Here is a 20,438-nt window from a genome sequence, read left to right on the forward strand (position 1 = left end):
AAAAATAAAAAAAATAGCATGTATAGGAAAATATGCCCCTACACCACCCCACAGAGAAACTGGGGGCTACATATATGCCTTTAATTAGATTGAGAAAAAAAAAAAATACCCAATAATGCCATCTCTAAATACTTAGCCCATTCTCAGGTGGCTGGGTTACAGTAGCCTCAATACATACTTCTGCTGAACCTCTAAAGTGAAGATGCAAACAGACCATTTTTTTGGTGATCGTAACAGTTTCAACACCCCAAAAAGGTAGAATGAGTTACCAGCAAATTCAATCTAAAAAATCGGCTTTAAGAAAACCAGCCGCAAGTATAGGCAGTTTAGTGCTAACTTAATAAAAAAAAAAATTATACTGCACTAGGTATCAGCCCATATGTATAAACTGTTATAGTCTTCATGGACTTCAGGTTGCACCACATGTCATGCTTAGGGAAAACTCCCTTGATATAATATCTAAAATTATTGAAACATACAACTGCAGCAAGTATAAAAAAATAGTTACACTTTACCTCAATCAGTAGACATATTCACAGATACAAAACTGACATTCAAATAACCATAAAAACAAATAAAGAAAAAAAAACAATTAGTAATTATTTAGAAGATCGGTTGTTAAATGTACCGGCTAAATTAGCGTGCCAGTTCTCTTATGTACATTTAATTAGTCATCCGGAATGTAAAAAGTGCAAAGTTAACATGAAAGTTCATATATCGCAAATAATGAATTGTCAATACCTTCTGAAGATGAATAAGGTTCTGTGCTGGCATCCCAGTCTTCAAAAAGTCTGTTTGAGATGAAACGCATTGACAGCTACCTTGTGCCCAACAGTACTATCCGGAGTACCAGGAGCGTTAAGCTCGCTCATACCGCACACTCCTTGGAAAGAGCCAGCATTGATCTCCCATGCGTCCAGCCCGACTACCCATGGCATCCATCGCGACATGCTCACTACGTGTATGAAGCAGAAGGAAGCGGCGATCTCACTACAAGCGAGTAGAGGAGGGCTACACCATGCCGTAAATCCAAATGCCTGGGAACTACATTGACGGGAGGTGTGGGAGCTGGAGAGTACACTACTACTTACGGTAGAGAAGAAAAAAAAAAACCGCCGGATAAAGTCAGTATTTAGTCAGTACTATGCTGGTGCCGTTGTATAAATATTGCATCTGTCAGGCATGCCGAAAGATTTTTCCTACCCGACTGATGGATAATTGGTGCTCGGCTGTGACCAAACACTGCAATTATCAGTTGAGCAGGCTAATTGTTGCACGATGTATGGCCACCTTAAGAGACTATGACAATTCTCAGACTAGCCTAAGAACAAGTAACGGTGTTCAAATTAAGATTAAAAGATGGAAAATTATGGAAATTTCTACAAGTTAAGTTACAGCCACCTCACAAGACAACCTTTTAATTGCATAGTTTATCATTACAAAATGCAAACAATAAAAGGACTTATTGCATTAATTCAAAAATTCTAGTTTATTAAAAAGATGTAAGATAATAGGAAAATTGCAGAAGACAATTCATTAGTCATTTTGCAAAAATGTGTGTGTTGGGTTTAACAAACATCATAATAGTTTATTTAAAAAAAAAATTGAGAGTTTTGCCTCAGGTTGCAGGCTTTCACTTTTAGAGACGAAGTTGCTTGCATGCTAAAATGTAACTTCTAAAATGTGGACTAAAGTTAGGTTGCTTAGTATGTCACAGTTTCAAATCACTGCCAGGTAATCATTAAACTGTATTGATACGGCAAAGAGTCACAACAGCTTAATATAGTAAGAAGCGATAGCACTAAATATTACAAAAACTACTGTATTGGAGGACTGAATTCTAAAGCGCAAGACTCCGATGCCTAGAGACGTTTGTATTACGGATAGCCCCACCATTGTTGGGTCTCAGAATCTTCATGTGCAGCAGTTAAACATCTGTTGCTGCATTCTTCCCAGCGATTTATCTTTCCATTTTCAACCAGTACAAATTTCCACTCCACGCTGGTGTCTGCAGGCAGGGTGATTAAATTTGACCAGATGCCATCTTTTACATATGTCAGCGGCACAAAGGCCTCCCACTCTCCAAGTTTCTTATGGTCCCCAGTGACTGCAATAATTTGGGTATCTGAGTGGGTGATGTAATGCACTTTGAGATGTAAATTCACATTCTGTGGCATTGGCTGAATAGCAGCAACCCTTTTTGCCTTTGGATTGTCTACGTCATTGACAGTCATGGCCTTTTCATCCAATGCGGACCCTTTCAGACCAGGACTTTCTTCATCCTGATGGGATACAGGTATTAGGAGAGAGGATTTGTCCAGAACTGGACTAGACTGACTGCCTTGCAGAGTAAATTCTTCCAATATATGGCTGCTTGTTAATGTTTGATAAGTAGTTTCATTGGATATACTGTTGACAGCAACATCTGTATTATCTTGTAATCCAGTGATCAGCTCTACAGTGTCACTGTGGTTAGTTGATGAATGGTTATCAAGGGCAATGTCAGTTTGTAAAGTCTTTGGAACAATTACAAGGTCCATTTGACCAGAAGAATATTTAAGGTGATAATTTGATACCATAATGTCTTTAAGAGACTCATCATGATTGTCAAATAAATCATATTCTTTTAATCTGCTTTCCTGCGTAGCCTCCAGTATATTCACAGAAGTATGTTGGTCTGTGAGAGCCACAGAAATCTCGCTGAGTAACCCTAGTTGGAGAGAAAAAAAATAAATAAATAAATTATAGCTGTAAAGTAGAAATTAATTTCCTATCACTGCAACATTTAAAAACAGACAAGTTAAATTTTCTATAAAATAGTGTACCCATTATCTAGAAGCAGTAAAGTCATTTAGTGAAATAATTAAATCCATGACAAACAAATAAAGGATGATAAACTACATAGCTTATCAAGTTACTAGTAAAATACAGGCACTGAAAATTATTTATCCACCCATAAAAAAAATAAAAAAAACCCACCAATGTGCACACCTCTACATTCTGTATAGAGTGGAACCTTTCTATACAGAAGACTGAACGAAGATAAACACACACAGCTGCCAACAATAAAACTGCCCAGACCTCCTGATAGACAATTTAAAGGACTATGGAGCAGGCATGCAGACCGAGCATTATAACCAGAGACAGAAGTCCACAGGAGAGAAAGGAGAAAAAGAATAGAAAAAGTTAATAAGCTGGTCCGGCACTCGACCAGGTCTCCGATCAGCTGTGCTTGCCGGGTGCCCTCCGTAAGATAAAGGTCTAGAGCCTGACCCATACAAGGTGCAAAGAGACGGTGGCACTCCCAACTATGAATCATTTTGAATCACACATTTAAAGCAGTAAATCATTTTTAAATATGTTATACAATAGAATACCTAGGGATGAATTCAAGTCACCCTTTCACAAAGACTTGTCAAAGTAAAGAGCAAAGCTGCATACACACACGATTTTCTGTCAGATTTTTTAGAGTGTAATGAACGATTTTTTTGAACTACAAAAGATTTTTGCATATTCCCTTAATGAAAATCGTTCAGTTGGTCAGTCTGTCAACTACAAACGTGAACGCTCATGAACGATAATCGATCATTTTAACTCAGAATGGGAACGATTTTTTCAACGATTAAGATATTGATAATCGTTCAAAAAATCGTTGTGTGTGTATGCACCTTTATAGTACATGAATGGAGTGACAGGCAAATCTTGCAGAGATATCTGCTGCAATCTAAAAGAGGCTCTAGACTTGGAAAAAGTCAAAGCAGGACTATGACACCTCCCCAAAAACCACCACACACACACTTGCTGCAGTTGCGCCACACAGCCATTCTTGGCACATCGGGTTCCTGCCTTCTCCAGTTATCTCCGTTCCCTTGTTTGCCAGCAGCCAGAGGAGCCCAGGGTATATGGACATCCCGGGTCACCTCCTGCTGACTGCCCAAGCTGACCCAGTGCCCCCCTGTTCTGACCCCTGCTGCCAGTGTAGTAAGGTGACCCGGCATATGCCAGGTCACCTCCATCCTAACTGCCTGCTGCCCCTGCACTTCCTCCCCTGCCGCCATCACAATAACCCGCATCCACCCAGATGCCAGCACATGTGCACAAAATAGAGAAAACTCTGAAAACACAGAAGAGACAACCAAACCCAGATACACCGATTTGCTTCGGTAAACAGGTAAATGTTCATGAATTGCTACTTATCAAAACTATAGACCACACTGGTGATTGACAAACATATTGACAAAAATGCCTGTAGTCTTTCACACTTCCCACCTACCTATAATGTGCTCTAATGGCGACTAGTATGTAGTATGGCTGCATGAACTACAGCCAGCTAGGCTGTTTTAGCAGGGCCGCATGGTCTAGAGTTGGGAAAAAAGATAAATACAATTGTGGTACATCGCTCACCGCCGCTGAACACATGCCGCACGCACCGCAACTCCCCCCCCCCCCCCCCTTCCATGGGACACTGCTGCTATAAGGGCAGGGCGCATTTTGCAGTTTTACATTTGTGCAGGACGTGGCGTCCTGCTAAAACAGCCGAGCGGAAACACCATCCTTTCAATATTAAACAGCAGTAAGCTAAGATTGCCGTTGCTCATCACCGCATCCCTCTCGCCATTTTTAGATGCCAAGAGCAATGCGACCCCACAGCAAACTTTACAGCTTCAGCGAAGCCTTCCAGGGACTGCGGGGCCCCCATGTTAAACAGTCATGCGCAGACTGACTATCGCACATGGCATAGAAGTCTGCCACTTGCAGTGATAGGCTACCAGCAGCTGAGTGGAGGACCCCGCCAATGACAACATCGTTGGCGAGGTAAGTATTGAGGAATACCAGTGGCATATTTGATTGCATCACTGTGATACTAAACAAAATATGCCGCTGGTATTTAGGTTCATTAATAAATGGGGCCCTTTGACTGAAGCTTGATAGCAAGTGCCACAGAGATGGGCCACTCAGTCTCCAAAATAAACACGAAACTTGGATTTTCACACGCAACAATTTCAAGGGTACCCCTACGATTACACATCAGGGAAGACCTCCAGTGTAGGACACCGCAGTGGTCGTCAAACTCTGGGCGATCACAATGTACTGTGACATGCATTGTACCAGTGTGCAACATTGCTGCAGATAACTGCAAAATGTAATGCTGGGGCCACAACAAACATCAGACTATATCGTATACAGCGCAACGCAAGGTAACGAAGGATGGAACAAGGGATTGTTCCATCCTTCATTACATCGTTCTGATGTGTACAGCGGATACGATAGGCCTCCATATTGTCCGGATACACATCACTCCAGTATGTACCCATTTTAAAAGCGGATAACAGCTTCCTGTGTAGGAAAGTCCCGTTTCAATGTCTGACTTGTAACACAATCCATGATGATTTTTAAATTCAAGAGTTAACTCCAGGAGCACCCAAATAAAGCAGGTATACCACTGTTACCAGGAGGTTTCTTAGGACTGTTACTGTTTGACCAAATAAAATGTGGGTGCTGGGTCAGATATCAAGGTGCAATAAAGTACACATGATTTTCATGCTGTGAATCCCTTTAGAATACGAAAGAAAAAAAAAAGTGTCAAAGTTACAGCCGTCAGCCATAACATTAAGATCACCTGCATAACATTGTGTAGGTCCCTAGCACAACACCAAAACCGCTCCGACCAGTCAGGGCATGGACTTCACAAAACCTCTGATGGTGTCCTGTGGTATTTGGCACTGAGACGTTAGTAGCAGATCCTTTAAGTCGCATAAATTGTGAGGTGTGGAACTTCACAGCTTGAACTTGTTTTTTTCAGCACATCCCACAGATGATCGAACAATGTTTGCAGTGTAGCAGGGCACATTATCCTGCTGATAGAGGCCACTGCCATCAGGGAATACTCTTGCAATGAAGTGGCGTAGGCGGTCTGCAATAATGTTTAGGTAGGTGGTATGTGTCAAATTGTGACGTCAATGGCTGGTGAGGCACACATGTATAAAAACAGTTTTTATAAACAAACCTCTGGAGCATGACAGGGAGTCTGATAGGGACTGCACGTCCCTGGTTTCAAAGAAAGATCCATATGAATGCCAGGAATCAAGGCTCACCTATAGTTATATCTGTCTAGTGGGAAGGAAAACATGGTAATGTATTGGAGCAAATACAAATTGCTCAGCTGCCTACCAATCCCCTGGGAACTAGCTAGATGATTTATTTATCTGCTGGCCCAGCAGCAGGGAGAACTAGATCAGGGTGGAGCTGGCAGCAGCTCATACGCGAGGACTGGTGTGCCCCGGCACATAGACTATCACTGTGGCCCGGCCCCCCAGAGTAGAGGCTGCGGACGGTAAACAGAAGGAGCCGCGGACTAGGCAAGACACGGCGCGTGTGTCTGCACTCCCTGGGACAGCGGATAGTGCCACGGTAGTGTGGCAGCGGGCTAGTTAGGTGCGGTGAGGATGTGGCAACAATGCGCAGCATTGGCGGTGTTGCTAATATTTCAAACAGGGTCTGGGGGTTCTGAAGTTAAAGTCACTTGCCAACAGCCCTCCTGCTGTTTGGAGGCAGAGATCAGGCTCACATGGAATAGCAGAAGCCCGCAGCAGGCTGGACAGGGGGGCACAGTGACAATAGTGCTGTGAATGAGGATGGAGAGTACTGCAGCGCACCTGGCCCCAGCAGTACCCGGCTTTCTGCTTCTAATCCCTGCCTCCGCTCCACATCTAAATACTCAGTGGCACCCAGCCCCTTCTCCTGTCCCCGCTTACTCCTGTGTTCCCTAGCTCCCCCTCCAGCTCTACGTTGGCTCCCTCCACATCTAATACCTAGCACCCAATCCCTTCTTCTGTCCCTGCTTATACCGGCTGTCCCCAGCTCCCCCTCCACCCATAATCTGACTCCCTGATCCATCCTGTCCCCAGCTCCCAACCTCCCACACATCAATAAGACGAGGAGCCATAAGGACCTGCAGCATGAGAGTGACTGCCCCATCCAGCTCTCACAGAAAGCTACAGAACAGTGCACAGCTACAAACAGAGAATTTGTTCAGCATTTTTGTTCAAAGGTAAAAAGAAAAATTTTTGGTATATTTTTAAAATGTATTTAAATTTTATTGGTTTGTCGTTTTTTCATAAAATGATGCAGAAACCACAGTTTCTGCATAATTTTATGTATTACTGCTAATCAAGAACAGTCTAATGCAGACAAGTTCACAGCAATCTCCTGCAGAAGACTAACTACCGGAGCAGACTGCAGTCCCCATTATTGTCAATGGTCTCTGAAGTCTGACATCCATGTACAAAACTTAGGGGTGTGGGGGGGGGGGGGGGGGGGGGGAGAAGTGTGGTGGTCTGAGGGGCATGTGGGGAGCTCTAAAGCATAAATTATGATGGGACCCAGAAATGGCAGGTCCCTGGGACCCACATATTTTGTTGCTCAGCACGATCACTGCAGACCACCTTCTTACATTTTTCCATGGTCCAGTTCTGATGCTCACGTGCCCATTGTGGGCACTTTAAGCAGCATCAGCACTCTGACAGGTCTACAGCACACCAGATTCAGACCTCACCATTGAAGCAGTTTATCGGCTAAAGTTTCTGCATGCATGCGGTCCAGTGATCTGCCCAATACTGTGTAGGGTGTACCGGGCTTAAGTTTAGTAAGCGTGTGTCAATAGAATCTTATGCTATGGAGTATTGTACATGCATAGACATCTGTTTTCAGGCTGATAGTTTGATCAGGTATAGAGCTACTGCAAGTGCCCATTGGTAGGGGAGACTGCTAGAAAACCAAGTGTATGGTCCAATTGAGAGAAATAGACAACTTTGCATGCGGTCATTTAGTTTTGTGCACACAATGCAGTTATGGCTGATCTGCAACCAACTCTGCATCAGCCACTTAAGCATTACCAGATACATGACTGTTCTAAAACGCCATTACTGAAGTCAAAGTTGCTTTTGCTGGAGACTGACATCACCCTCAGGACTTTCTAGTGGATTGAAATAGCTTTGGCAACAGTAACAGCACTTCTAAATGCTCAACATTATGTCTGAAGCACTCTCAATATTATAGCTTTAACAGTGTCCCCACTAAGCTGTTTTAGCGGGGCACTTCGTCCTGGCCAATTTTAAAGTGGAAAAATGTGCCCTGCCCTCATAGCAGCGCCCCCCTAAAGCAGCCTGCCCTGTGCCATCCCCTCCTGCGGGTCACAGTGCGGCGGGTGGCAAAAGTTGCGGTTTCCGGTCGCCACCAGGTCAATAGATGCTGTGCACAGTCACACGCCATCTATTCACAGTGAAGGGAGAGCTTGGGGGAAGCCCAGCACCTCCAAGTGCCGAGCATGCCCCCAAGAGTGACGAATTGGGGATAAGTCACAAGAACCTCCCCCCCCCAGTCAGCCATATCCCTTTTAGGAGACGCTCGCCTTCAGCGCATGCAGGGAAGTCCTACCTGTACTGTACCCACTGGACAAAGACATGGATACTGTTTGTTTTTAATAAATTGTATGTATGGACCACAATCCTACTTTTGCTATACAGGTTGATTCTCCCATATCCAAAATGCTTGGGACCAGGGGCATTCTGGATATCGGAAAATATTCTGTATTTTGGAATATTTGCATACCATAATTAAATATCTTGGGAATGGGACCCAAATCTAAAACACAGAAAGCATTTATGTATTATATACACCTTATACACACAGCCTGCAGGTAATTTTATACTATATTTTCAAAAGTGTTGTGACTCAAACAAAAGTTTGTGTACATGAAATTAATTTCATGTATGTTTCATATACACAGAGCCTGTGTATATGATAATTGTGTACCTTAAAGCATCAAAAAGGATTCACCATCTCAAGCATGCAAAAATAATAAATGTATTATGAAATATTCCTTATTTTGGAATATTTGGATATGGGAGACTCAACCTGTACATCTGTTTCTTTCATCTTGCTGATAACAGACTGACAGGACATGTCTAACTTAGGAGATTCAACTTAGTTCACCAGTAAGTGTTCACCATTAACCAGCATTGGCCGTCAGCCAGCTCCAGATAAGGTCATAACTCAAAAGTTTCAACATTAAGCAACATAGTCAAACATTTCTGAATTCCTTTCACTGGCTTGTAACCAAACTCTACAATAATCTGTCCAATCACAACTGAACATGTAAGCATGTCACAATACAAAATGCATCATAGAAAACTCTGTGCTCCAGAACTCCCATTACAGTCCAGGTTTAAAGGATGTAATTACACAGCAGAACACAGCATCTGATGCACAGAATGAGACTGCTGAGCCTCCTGCACAGTCCCCAGCACCAGCTTGCTTCAGTTAGCTGCTGTCAGTTTCCCTACATGCCCCTGCTGAGCCATATACAGCCAAATTCTGGACAGTCGCCGCCACCACCTCCCGCATAGTCCACGCCATTTCTGGAGAGGAGACATGTCTGCAGAGTACCCAGCATCACCGGTTACAAGCATTACCATGGGAGCATGTCTGCAGACCACGTCCTGTGCAGACATATCTCCTCTCCAGCAGAAGCGTGGACTATGCTGGAGATGGGGCACCATGGTCTGAACTTGAACCGATGGCGTCAAACATTCATTTGCCAAAAACAAATTTTCTGAACATAACACCTTTCTCTACTGCTCAGTAACCCTGTACTAAATTCACATATCTGCATTGTCAACACTGATAAGTGGTGAGAGAACAGGGTTGGCATCGTAGATAGTAGCTAAAGTCTTAGCGCAGCAGGAGTGATCCAGCGGCCTACTGACAAGTTGTACGGCAGCAGAGTAGGCAGAATGGTTTAAGGGAGGGCAAAGGTTAGGAAAGAGTTATGACTTAAGCCAGTGGTTCCAGAACCGGGTGACATAGGTTGTGGTCCAGAGTCAAATCAAATCATTTATGGTCAATGTGATCGGCAAATCCAGTGCCAATGATAAAATATATGAACAAAAAAAAAAAGTGCAACCATGTCCAACATCACATTACTGAACCCAAGTAAGACCATTTCAAAATTGCTACATTTCTCAATTTTAAAAAAAGAAACCTTTTGGCATGGAATTTTTTTTTTTTTTTTTGTTAGCGGCTGTGATTTTAATATATCCAAAATGCAGAATGAAATTCAAGTGTACAGCCTATCATATCACTTGTATATAATGAAATTTATCAGTCTGCCAGTTACTGGACTCAGCTTCAGAGAAGCTGAGTGCATTCATTAATAGCAAATTGGGCAACTACTCAGAATAAAAGCTGGGTACACACCTAAAGATTTTCTGTCCAACCAGCCCACTAGTTGATTGGTTGGAATGAAAATCTGGTAACATATGGGAGTAACTGATGATCAGCAATTTGCTCCTAAATGCCAGAAAACAGACGCAAAAGGTCGTCAGACAAGTTTGTTAAATGTTTGATCTAAACAATTTGTTCAAACAGTTTTTGTCCATTTTCCGGCATTTTGGAGCAAATTGCTGATTGTCATTTGCTTTCATACCTTACCAGATTTTCATTCCAACCAATCAACTACTTGGCTGGTTGGACAGAAAATCTTTAGGTGTGTACCCTGCCTAAGGGCAGAATTCAATTGTTACACCCCCCCCCCCCCCCCCCCTAATGTGCCTGATGAGCTATTCAAGTGTTGCTCCTGTCGGGCGCGATCAGCCGTCGGCGCACCATTACAGCTTGCACCTTCTGGGGGGGTGCAAGTTGAAAAGGACAAAAAGTTACCTGTTTGGGCACCCAAACGGCACTTTTCGCGATTGCGCCCAGCACTTTGGTCAGGAGTAGCTGTTTTACATGGCTAAACCCACCCTCTATGGGCACGATCAGCGCAATAACAGGCATCAATTGAATAGCGCCCTGCAGTCTCCTGTCACTTTAGACGGGAGATCGGGTGCGCTAAAACAATTGAATGCTGCCCAAATAGTCCTCTACACTAAGATAAACAGAGATAGGCAAGGTTAGCATGCAGATAGCTACAATAACTGACATATAAGCCTTCAAGTTAGGCTACATTGCAGCCTACCTGTTGCATTATTTTCTTGAACCTCCTCCTCACCATCAATATGCACAACCTTTTGGGTATTTAAAGGGTGCACCTTCTCGTGAACAGACCTAGTTGCGTGGCAGGGCTCCTCTCCATTGCTCTGCACCCACCCTCTCTCTGAGGCATCTATGGGGGAGTTCTCCACATTTCTCTGCTCCCCCTCCTTCTGTTGGCCATTTTCAGGGTAACACTCTCCTTTGGGCTGCATTCCATCTTCCTCATGCAAATCTAGAGGATGCACCAGTTTTTCATTGGACTGAACACACTCATCTGAAAGGATGCCTGCAAGGTGCACCTCACCTTCTGTGATCTGCAAAGCCTCCTTCCCTGGAACATCTGGCAAGTACTCTACATTACTTTGTATTTGATCTGTATCAGTGACATCTGTTGGCGTGTTCTCCACATTGGTCTGCACACCATCTTTCTCTGATACACCTGGCAGGTACATAGGCTCTAGATTGCTTTGCACCCCATCTTTATCTGGAACATAAGGGGACTGCATATCTTTTACAATGTTGTGCACCCCATACTTTTCTGGGGACTGCATATGCTCTACATTGCTTTGAGCCCCATCTCTATCTGGGACATCTGTATGATAGCCTTCCTCCACATATGTCAGCACCTGCTCTTGCTCTGGGACATTCTCACCGTATCGCCCCCCTTTGGGCTGCATTGCATCTCCGTTGTGTGCAGGAGACCCCAGTTTCCCATGTGTATGCACGTAGTCACCTGTACTTGCATGGGGCACCTCATCCTCTGCGATCTCCTGGACATATTGCACTTCCTGCACATGACCTGTTGTTGCAGCGGGTGCAGTAAGCCCGCTCTCTCCCGAAGTTATATGAGCAGTTACCCGGCTGTGCCTGTTTCCTACAGTGCCTGCACCGGACTTCTCACTGGCGCTTGCGGTGCATGGCTCAGTCACCGAGGCATTCGCTGCAGCAGCCGTGTCCTCTGCTCTCCCTTCCTGCTGCACACCTGCATCTGGTTCTCTTCTCTTTCCTCTTCCCCCAAACCAGACCCAGGTGAAGATAGCTGTCAGAATCCCGAACACCAAGACTGTCCACATACTGCTGCCGGCGTCTGACTGGGAACCCTGCTTTCCTGCCTGTAAGGTATTACTGCGCAGATGGTAAGCCCCAGCCACATACACCATGCCAGACCCACCCAGCTGGACACGCACTCAGCACGGCAGCCAGTCATCTGCCGCCTCCTCCCCTTTATCTCCCAGGATCAGCTGCTGTTAAAGAGGGATCATCATCATCATCAAACCCCTCCTTGCTGTACAGGATCAACTAACCGTCCCGTACTGACAGATCAGATAAAGCCAGATCATTCATTGTGGATTAGTTTGATCACAAGTTACAGAGTACTGTTGGAGAAATCCACGTTATGTAACAGACCGAGAAACATCTACCTGTAATCTCCATTGCAACATATGTGGACTTTAAAGTATTGTGTTTAGGAAGTGCAATTACATATGACAAGAAGTAGACACGGCCACACCCCCTCCTCCCATCTGATTGTACAAGATCCACGACCACGTGGTATATCTTTTTGAGTGATTTGTACTTGATCTCATCTATATATATCTATCTATATATATCTATACCTATACCTATACACACACACGTGTCGAAGTGAGAATTATGAAGTGGGGGTATGGAGATACACTGTTCACGCCAAAGACGCACTTTGGAAAAATGGGCGTGACCAAATGTCACAAGAGGTGTGGCGACATGTCAGGAGGGGTGTGGCCACTGAAAACGGGCGTGTCATGCATCCATTTCTCATCCCTTTATGATATCTCTCACCGTTTGAACTTCTCCCTCCCTTCTTCCATTTCTCACCCTTTGGACCTCCCACTACAGTACCTCCTTCACTTTCTCAGCTCTACACCTCTCACTCTCTCCCCTCTTTTTGTAACTCCTGCATCTCTAATTATTTGCTGACTTTTCTCATCCCCTGTACCTCTCAAGCTGTATACACACTAATGGGGGGTATACACTAAGCGATTTAAACAAGCGATTGCACGATAACGATCGTGCATGCATCAAGCATGTTGTGGACGGAAGCAACCCGCAATGCGCGTGCCCGCGGGTCGCTTCCGACATCGCCCGTACATGCAGGTCAACCTGACGATCTCGTCAGGTTCAGCATGTGCGGGGATGAGGGATGTGCCAGGACTGCACGAGTGAACGTTCAGTCTAGGCACATCACTAGCTATACAAACGAGAGCACGATTGCAATGTCACAATTGTGCTCTCGTTTGTATATCGCTAAGTGGATACCCCCCTTAAGATGACAGATCAGCCGTCCGGCGATCCGCCATCCTATCTGACGATAGGTAAGTGTCTATGAACTTACCGATCATTGACACAATGTGCCGTGACTGACATTACAACTCGGCGGGCATTTACATGTGCCCGGCCAGTTGAGCTGTCAGTCACTGGTGGCCTCTGCAGCAAGTGTACGGGTGGACAACTTATAATGTATACATATCTGCTGTTCTGCACAGCCGATGCGATATGTCTATGAATGACATCATTCACAGACATATCGTCTGTACACACTGACCAACGCACACACGATATATCAGCCATTTAATTGACCGGCTCATATATATTTGCCAGTGTGTACCCAGCATTACTTTCAGCTCTTAAATAATGACAGTTAATGAGTAGAAATAAATGCTGACTGACAGAGCACCAACATATGATACTTTTTAGGTTTTTGTTTTTATTAATATGATTCAGCATCCCTTTGCATCCCTTTGACAAAATCCCTGACTGAGGTGTATGCATTTTCTGTTACTGGATGCTGCTGCTATTCACAGTCTGTAGGCTTTAATGCAGCACCTTACCTCCCTATCCAGTGCCACCTTGTCTGTCCCCATTTTATGACTCACATCTCCTGGATTCTGTCATTGGTTGCCCCTGTTGCCAGTCCAACACAAGGGGAGGAAACCCTCTAATCACTCCCTCCTGCACTACAGCCTGACCCTGAGCTCCGTGATCCTGTAGCACTGCCTTAGATGTCAGATGTGATATGCAGCGCCTCGCCGTCCATGTCTCCTCATGTAAGAAGTCACTGCTGCACACAACTTCATACTCCGACTGCCGAGGCAGAAGTCAACCAACAGTCAGAGCGGACCCCCCTTTATAACTAGAAGTTGAGTGCTGGTGCAACTTCCCACATGCGCTGCTGCTAACAGATGCCTTCTTTGCGAGCAAGGAACTTTAACTTTAAGCCTAGGGGGCAAAAACAAGCATGTGGCCCTCAATTTTCTACTAAATAACTGTAATCAAAAAGCTCAAAACAAAAACATAACTTACCAGCCCTATCTGACAAAGAAACTATACTAATGTCCTCTGGGCCCGATTCAGACCCGGTCGCAAGCGCTGAGTGCTTGCAACCGGGTCGGGCTAGCGATGGGCAATCCGTCATTCCGGGTCTCGCACAAAAGGGGGCGAGCTGTCGATCTTGATTGACAGTTCGCCCCCTTTGGTGGGCGGGCCGGGGGGATGGCTGCCCAAATGGAGGCGTTCCCATGAGAACGCCTGCCGTTTGGGGGCAGCCCCACTGACATCACGATGTCAGCGGAGAGATTCTGGCTCTGTTAGAGCCAAAATCTCTCTGGGGCTTGCGGCCACAAGACCCTACCACAAGGGTCTTGTCGCAAGCCCGATGGTCGCGATGGCCTTGACCATCGCGACCATCATCATGGCCGCCCGCTATAGCTGTGGGTGGTCACCCACAGCTATGCGAGCGACCAGGAGGCCGCACAAAAAAAAAAAAAAAAACGCCCTCATTCAGAACGAGCGCTCTTTCAGAGCGTCCGGCTCTGAATCAGGGCCTCTGATCAATACAGAGACCATAACAGTGACATCTATACAATAATTAGACTTAAAATCAGATCCACAATCTGTCTGCCTCTCCTTGCTCATTAACAATCAATCAGATGCCAGATCTGCCCACCCTTTTAAATTAGACCCCAGTTTTCATCAACTCCCACCTACTTTATTAAAAATATCCAATCCCCCCTAACTACACACACACGCCTACTTCATTAAAAATAATACCCCAGATCTGAATCACTTCCATTAAATAAAACATACTTAAATCTGTCTCCTCTTCCACATTAAATTAGTACTCCAAAATTGACACCGCCTTTTTATTAAAATTATACCCCAAATCTGATTTCCTCCCTTCGTCATAGCACATAATGCCCCCATTTGCTATCAAAGTCTTCCGAGATATAAGTTGGGATCATTAGGGAAACGTGACATTGCTACACTAACAGCCAGTGGCGGAACTCCCGGAGACAATGGAGTCATTTGCCACCGGGCGTCAGCCCTGAAGGGGGCACCTGGCTCCATTGTCCCCGGGAGCTGCATGGAGAAGGAGCGCCGCTGATCGGCGCTCCACCTCCATTGGTGTAACTACGGAGGGTGCAAGGGGTGCGGTCGCACCCCTGCACCCTCCATTTGCCGGGCGCCCGCTGAGTATGTTACCAGTGGGCGCCCGGCTCCTATCCTCCTGGCGGCAGCCGGAGGACGGAGCTCCCTCCGTCTTCCGGGTCCCGCAGTGTACTATGGGAGTGACGTCATAACGTCACTCCCATAGTGCCGAGGAGCGGACGCCGGGGACGGAGCTCAGGAGTGAGCTCCGTCTTCCGGGTCCTGCAGTGCACTATGGGAGTGACGTAATGACGTCACTCCCATAGTGCCGAGGAGCGGACGCCGGGGATGGATGGCAGCAGCACTGGAGCGGGGATAAAGGTAAGTGTTTGTCTATTTAGTTTTTTTTGTGTGTGCGCGCGCGGTGGGGGCCATCACTACTGGGGGCAACTACAGGGGCCTACTACTGGGGGCAACTACAGGGGCTCACTACTGGGGGCAACTACAGGGGCCTACTACTGGGGGCAACTACAGGGGCTCACTACTGGAGGCAACTACAGGGGCCTCACTACTGGGGGTAACTAAAGGGGACTCACTACTGGGGGCAACTACAGGGGCCTCACTACAGGGGGTAACTACAGGGGCCTCACTACTGGGGGCAACTACAGGGGCTCACTACTGGGGGCAACTACAGGGTGCTCACTACTGGGGCAACTACAGGGGCCTCACTACTGTGGGAAACTACAGGGGCCTCACTACTGGGGGCAACTACAGAGGCCTCACTACTGGGGGCAACTACAAGGGGCCTCACTACTGGGGGCAACTACCGGGGGCTCACTACTGGGGGCAACTACAAGGGGCCTCACTACTGGGGGCAACTACCGGGGGCTCACTACTGGATGTACTGCATAGGGGGACCATTACTGGGGAGCACTACATAGGCGGACCACTACTGGGGGCATTATATAAAAGGAACTGCATAAGGGGGGCGGCGGCAGCTGGGGCGGGCATAGGTGCTGGGGGGGTGGTACATTTTAGTTTGGGGGGGGGGCACCAACATTTATCTTGCCTCCAGGCACCTGGGATGAAGTTACGCCACTGCTAACAGCATCGTGGTCTCTGGTAACAGAAGGAGCTTAAAATATAATATAAGCACAAAAACACACAAGATCAATATACTCAGCAATAAAATATCTGTCAAAATGGACTACTAGAAGGAATCTACTTGAAGAGTGGGTTCACCTGTTACCGGTCTGTGCAGGGTGACCACTAACCAGCTTTTTCTCTGCTGTGTGATCACAGCGGATAACAACTGCTTGGCATCTCTTGGAGATGAGTCCTTGGACTGTGGGCAATTGTGTACTTAAATATCAAACTGGATTCCACTAGCTGGCAGGAGGGCAGGATGGGAGTAGTAGTGGGAAGCAGAGGGCAGGATGGAGTAGTAGTGGGAAGAAGAGGGCAGGATGGGAGTAGAAGTTAGGAGGGGCAGGATGGGAGTAGTAGTGGGAAGCAGGGGACAGGATATGAGTAGTAATGGGAAGTAGGGGCAGGATGGGAGTAGTAGTGGGAAGCAGGGGCAGGATGGGAGTAGTAGTTAGGAGGGGCAGGATGGGAGTAGTAGTTAGGAGGGGCAGGGTGGGAGTAGTAGTTAGGGGCAAAATGGGAGTAGTAGTGGGAAGCAGGGGCAGGATGGGAGTAGTAGTTAGGAGGGTCAGGATGGGAGTAGTAGTTAGGAGGGGCAGGGTGGGAGTAGTAGTTAGGAGGGGCAGGATGGGAGTAGTAGTTAGGGGCAGGATGGGAGTAGTAGTGGGAAGCAAGGGGTAGGATAGAAGTAGTGGAAAGAAGCAGAAAGAAAAGGAGTGGAAGGAACTCACCATGAAGAAGTAATCTCCGCAGAGCTCTCTGGTCCCGGCTGGCATTCCGCCCTCCGTGGACTACAGCACTGTGCCACTGTCACTGCAAACCGACTCCTTCTCCAAACTACAGAGCTGCAGCGCGCACAACTCTGCACACCTCCAGCAGCCTCAGGGACGGGAACAGATGGCCTTACCCATCTCACAGAGACAGAGGGTAGGCAGGCAGCGGAGGATGAGGGAGGGGACACAGGAGCTTGGAGGAAGCTTCCTGGAAGTGCGGCAGCCGGCCCTTGCAGAGATGCAGTGTCAGCCCGGCAGGCCTTTTTAATGGGACTGGGGAGCATGGGACCAATTTTGACCTCTCAGCAGCCCCACCTTCTTTGGAGACTGACACCCCTGCAGTGGCACGGCCGCAGACCAGCCTGTCCTGTCATGACATATGTCATGATCGTGTATGCGCACCTGAGGGCTGAGGGAGGCAGAGCTACCCGGCTGTTCCGACAGTTACAGCACACACACAGAGCGGCCAGGGAGCATTCTCTCTGCCTCCCTCCCGCAGCCAAATAAATACATGCGGGGGCAGCCGTGGAGGATCAAATTGTACAGGGGCACCCTGCCCCCCGGCCCAGCCAGCCACTGCCGTCTGGTTGGCAGATACCCCGCGGCCAAGCCTGCTTGGCACACAGTGGACTGGCGGGAGGCGGCTCACTGCTGTTATCCACTGACACTGGGCTGGGGCTGTCTTCCACTTACACTGACAGCCTGTGAGCAGTGTCAGTGTAGCAGACGGAGGCAGGTTGATTTCCCTCACTGCTGAAGCTACGCTTCCGCCCTCCTTGCAATAAAGAAAAAGTTAAGTGCAGGAAGTGCCGGTATGCTATACCGTTGCATACCGGCACACTTCGAGCACTGTATATATATATATATATATATATACTGTATACGTATATACATATACTGTATATGTATATACATATATAGACCACTTCTTGTACTGTCATTTTCTGTGCAGTTAAAACAATGGGTGGGATGCATGACACATCGCATGCATCGTTACGTCGGTATGCATGAAGATCCCCGCAAACGACCGCTCTGTCGGCAAGAGCGGCCCTTTGCAATGGAGGGACTTCCAGGTCAATGACCAGAAGCCCCTCCGGCATCCTTCTATGCTGCGGGGGGTGCTGGGAGGGATCTGATTGGCAGTGGCTTCCCTCCCTGCGGTGAAACCCGTTGCAGAGAGGGATTCCTTCGCTCCGCCTAAAAGGGGCGTGGACTCATCAGATGAGGTGTGGCCTTGGGAAGGGGACGTGGCTTCGCGTCTCGAGACCGCCGGTACTTCATTATCAATGGGGGTGCCGGAGGTGCGGGCAGTGCAGGCTCAATCTCTGTGACAGGAGCCGAATGCTGCACGTGATGTTACAGTGCAGCACCCACCTCCTGTCACTGAGGGGGAGCCTGCACCTTGGTGTCACCCCTCGGTGGGTGACACCCGGGTGCGGCCTGCACCCCCGCACCCCCTTGTGACGCCACTGCCGATTGGATCCCTCTATTAGCACTCTGCGGAAAGAAGCCCATAGGCTTCTATGGGTAACGCCATCTGGAAGATGGCGTTACCCACCGCAACTAAGTCCCAGAATGTATTGCACTCCGGGGCTTAGTGCATATGAGAAATGTTGTCAAACCCGCATTTTCGGGGTTTGACAGCATTTCTCCCCTTTCTGCATCTTGCCCAATGTTTTGTCTTTTTTTTTCTCTTAAAAACAGAAAGGCAATAAACTGCTACTATTTTATTAATTTACAAACTCAGGATACTCTAAATCTGGGGTGGCTAACCAGTCAGCGGCAAAGAGACAAAAAATAGATGTAGTCAAGTTAAAGAGCCGATAGCATGCGCGCTGTCACAAGACCACCCCTCATTTTTGTGTGCACACCTTTGGTATGACATTTGCAGGTGCATGACCTTGTGTCACACCCCGGTTTTTAGTCCAGCCCTCTCCCTTGCCATTCCAGCCCACATTCATGTGCCACTGCAGCCGCCCCTCATATGTGTCACTCCATCCACCACCACCCTCCGGAGTTCTCTCAACAGCCCCACTCTACCCCCATAAGCATGAAAGCAGGCATCATGCCCCTCCACTGGCTCTCAGGCAGTAGTGCCCATTTTGCTGTGCCCTCTGTAGTTGTGTCCCTTATGCAGTGCCCTCTGTAGTTGTGTCCCTTATGCAGTGCCCCCTGTAGTTGTGTTCCTTATGCAGTGTCCTCTGTAGTTGTGTCCCTTATGCAGTGCCCCCTGTAGTTGTGTCCCTTATGCAGCAACTCCTGTAGTTGTACACCATATGCAATGCCCCCAGTAGCTGTGCCCCTTCTGCAATGCTCCCTGTAGTCGTACCCCCTAAAGTAGTTTTCCCAGGACTAGCTCCCCCTCCCCGCCCACACCCCTGTCTTCATGCTGGCCCCGCTCCACGCCATTAGGGCTCTCAAGTCCCGCTGTCGCTGCTGCTGCTTCCGCTGTCTGCTGGATCTAACTGGATCCAGCAGGCGCACCGGCTCCTCACATCGTGGGTGACGTCATGACGTCACCCGTGCACTGCATCACTGGGAAAGTTGGCCTCTGAAGCGATCAAATGCTTCTTTAGCCTCTGATCGCTTCAGAGGCCAGCATTCACCGTTCCAGTGCGGGTCTGCCTAGTTGCGAGCCGCTTCGCAAAAACAAAAGAGTCGCATGCAGCTTGAGAGCCGTGGTTTGGCCACCCCTGCTCTAAATGATGACCTGAAAAAGCAAATACAATACTGCTTTAAGTCAACATTATGGTATGAGACAAAATTGTTTCTCCAAGATCCCCCCCATTACTTTTACTGGATGAAGGGGATGAGATCTTGATCTGGACGTGACTTATTATTTACCCTCTTTTTCCTTTTTCTCTCTGTAATTTTAATAGACAGCAATATAATTAGCATATACGAATTGCTTTTTGACACTAGATATAGATATATATGTATTTTAGCTACTGGTATACAATGATTCACGATTTATATCAAGATTGTATTGTGTTTACCGATTCAAATAAATTCTACTTTGTTCCTACTTTGTTCCATATATATCTTAACAGTTTTGTACTGTTCTATCTGACATTTTTGCTG

The 20,438-nt window shown here is 47.0% G+C and overlaps 1 protein-coding gene and 1 long non-coding RNA gene across 2 annotated transcripts in view; one reads left to right on the forward strand and one right to left on the reverse strand.

Moving 5' to 3' along the window:
• Positions 1–575: 575 nt before the first annotated feature.
• Positions 576–12,271, reverse strand: STBD1 (starch binding domain 1). Its single transcript, XM_088445019.1, has 2 exons — positions 11,018–12,271; positions 576–2,710 (listed from the first exon to the last, which is right to left on the reverse strand). The coding sequence occupies exons 1-2, from the start codon at positions 12,192–12,194 to the stop codon at positions 1,878–1,880; spliced, it is 2,010 nt and encodes a 669-aa protein (XP_088301145.1). The 5' UTR covers positions 12,195–12,271; the 3' UTR covers positions 576–1,877.
• Positions 6,279–20,438, forward strand: part of LOC148508127 (uncharacterized) — an 84,527-nt gene continuing 70,367 nt past the window's right edge. Inside the window, exon 1 of the long non-coding RNA XR_015869619.1 lies at positions 6,279–7,051. This is a non-coding gene — a long non-coding RNA (uncharacterized LOC148508127). The remainder of the gene's footprint in view (positions 7,052–20,438) is intronic.

Source organism: Taudactylus pleione, unplaced genomic scaffold (genome assembly GCF_031769625.1).
Source record: "Taudactylus pleione unplaced genomic scaffold, aTauple2 ptg000376l, whole genome shotgun sequence".
Taxonomy (NCBI): domain Eukaryota; kingdom Metazoa; phylum Chordata; class Amphibia; order Anura; family Myobatrachidae; genus Taudactylus; species Taudactylus pleione.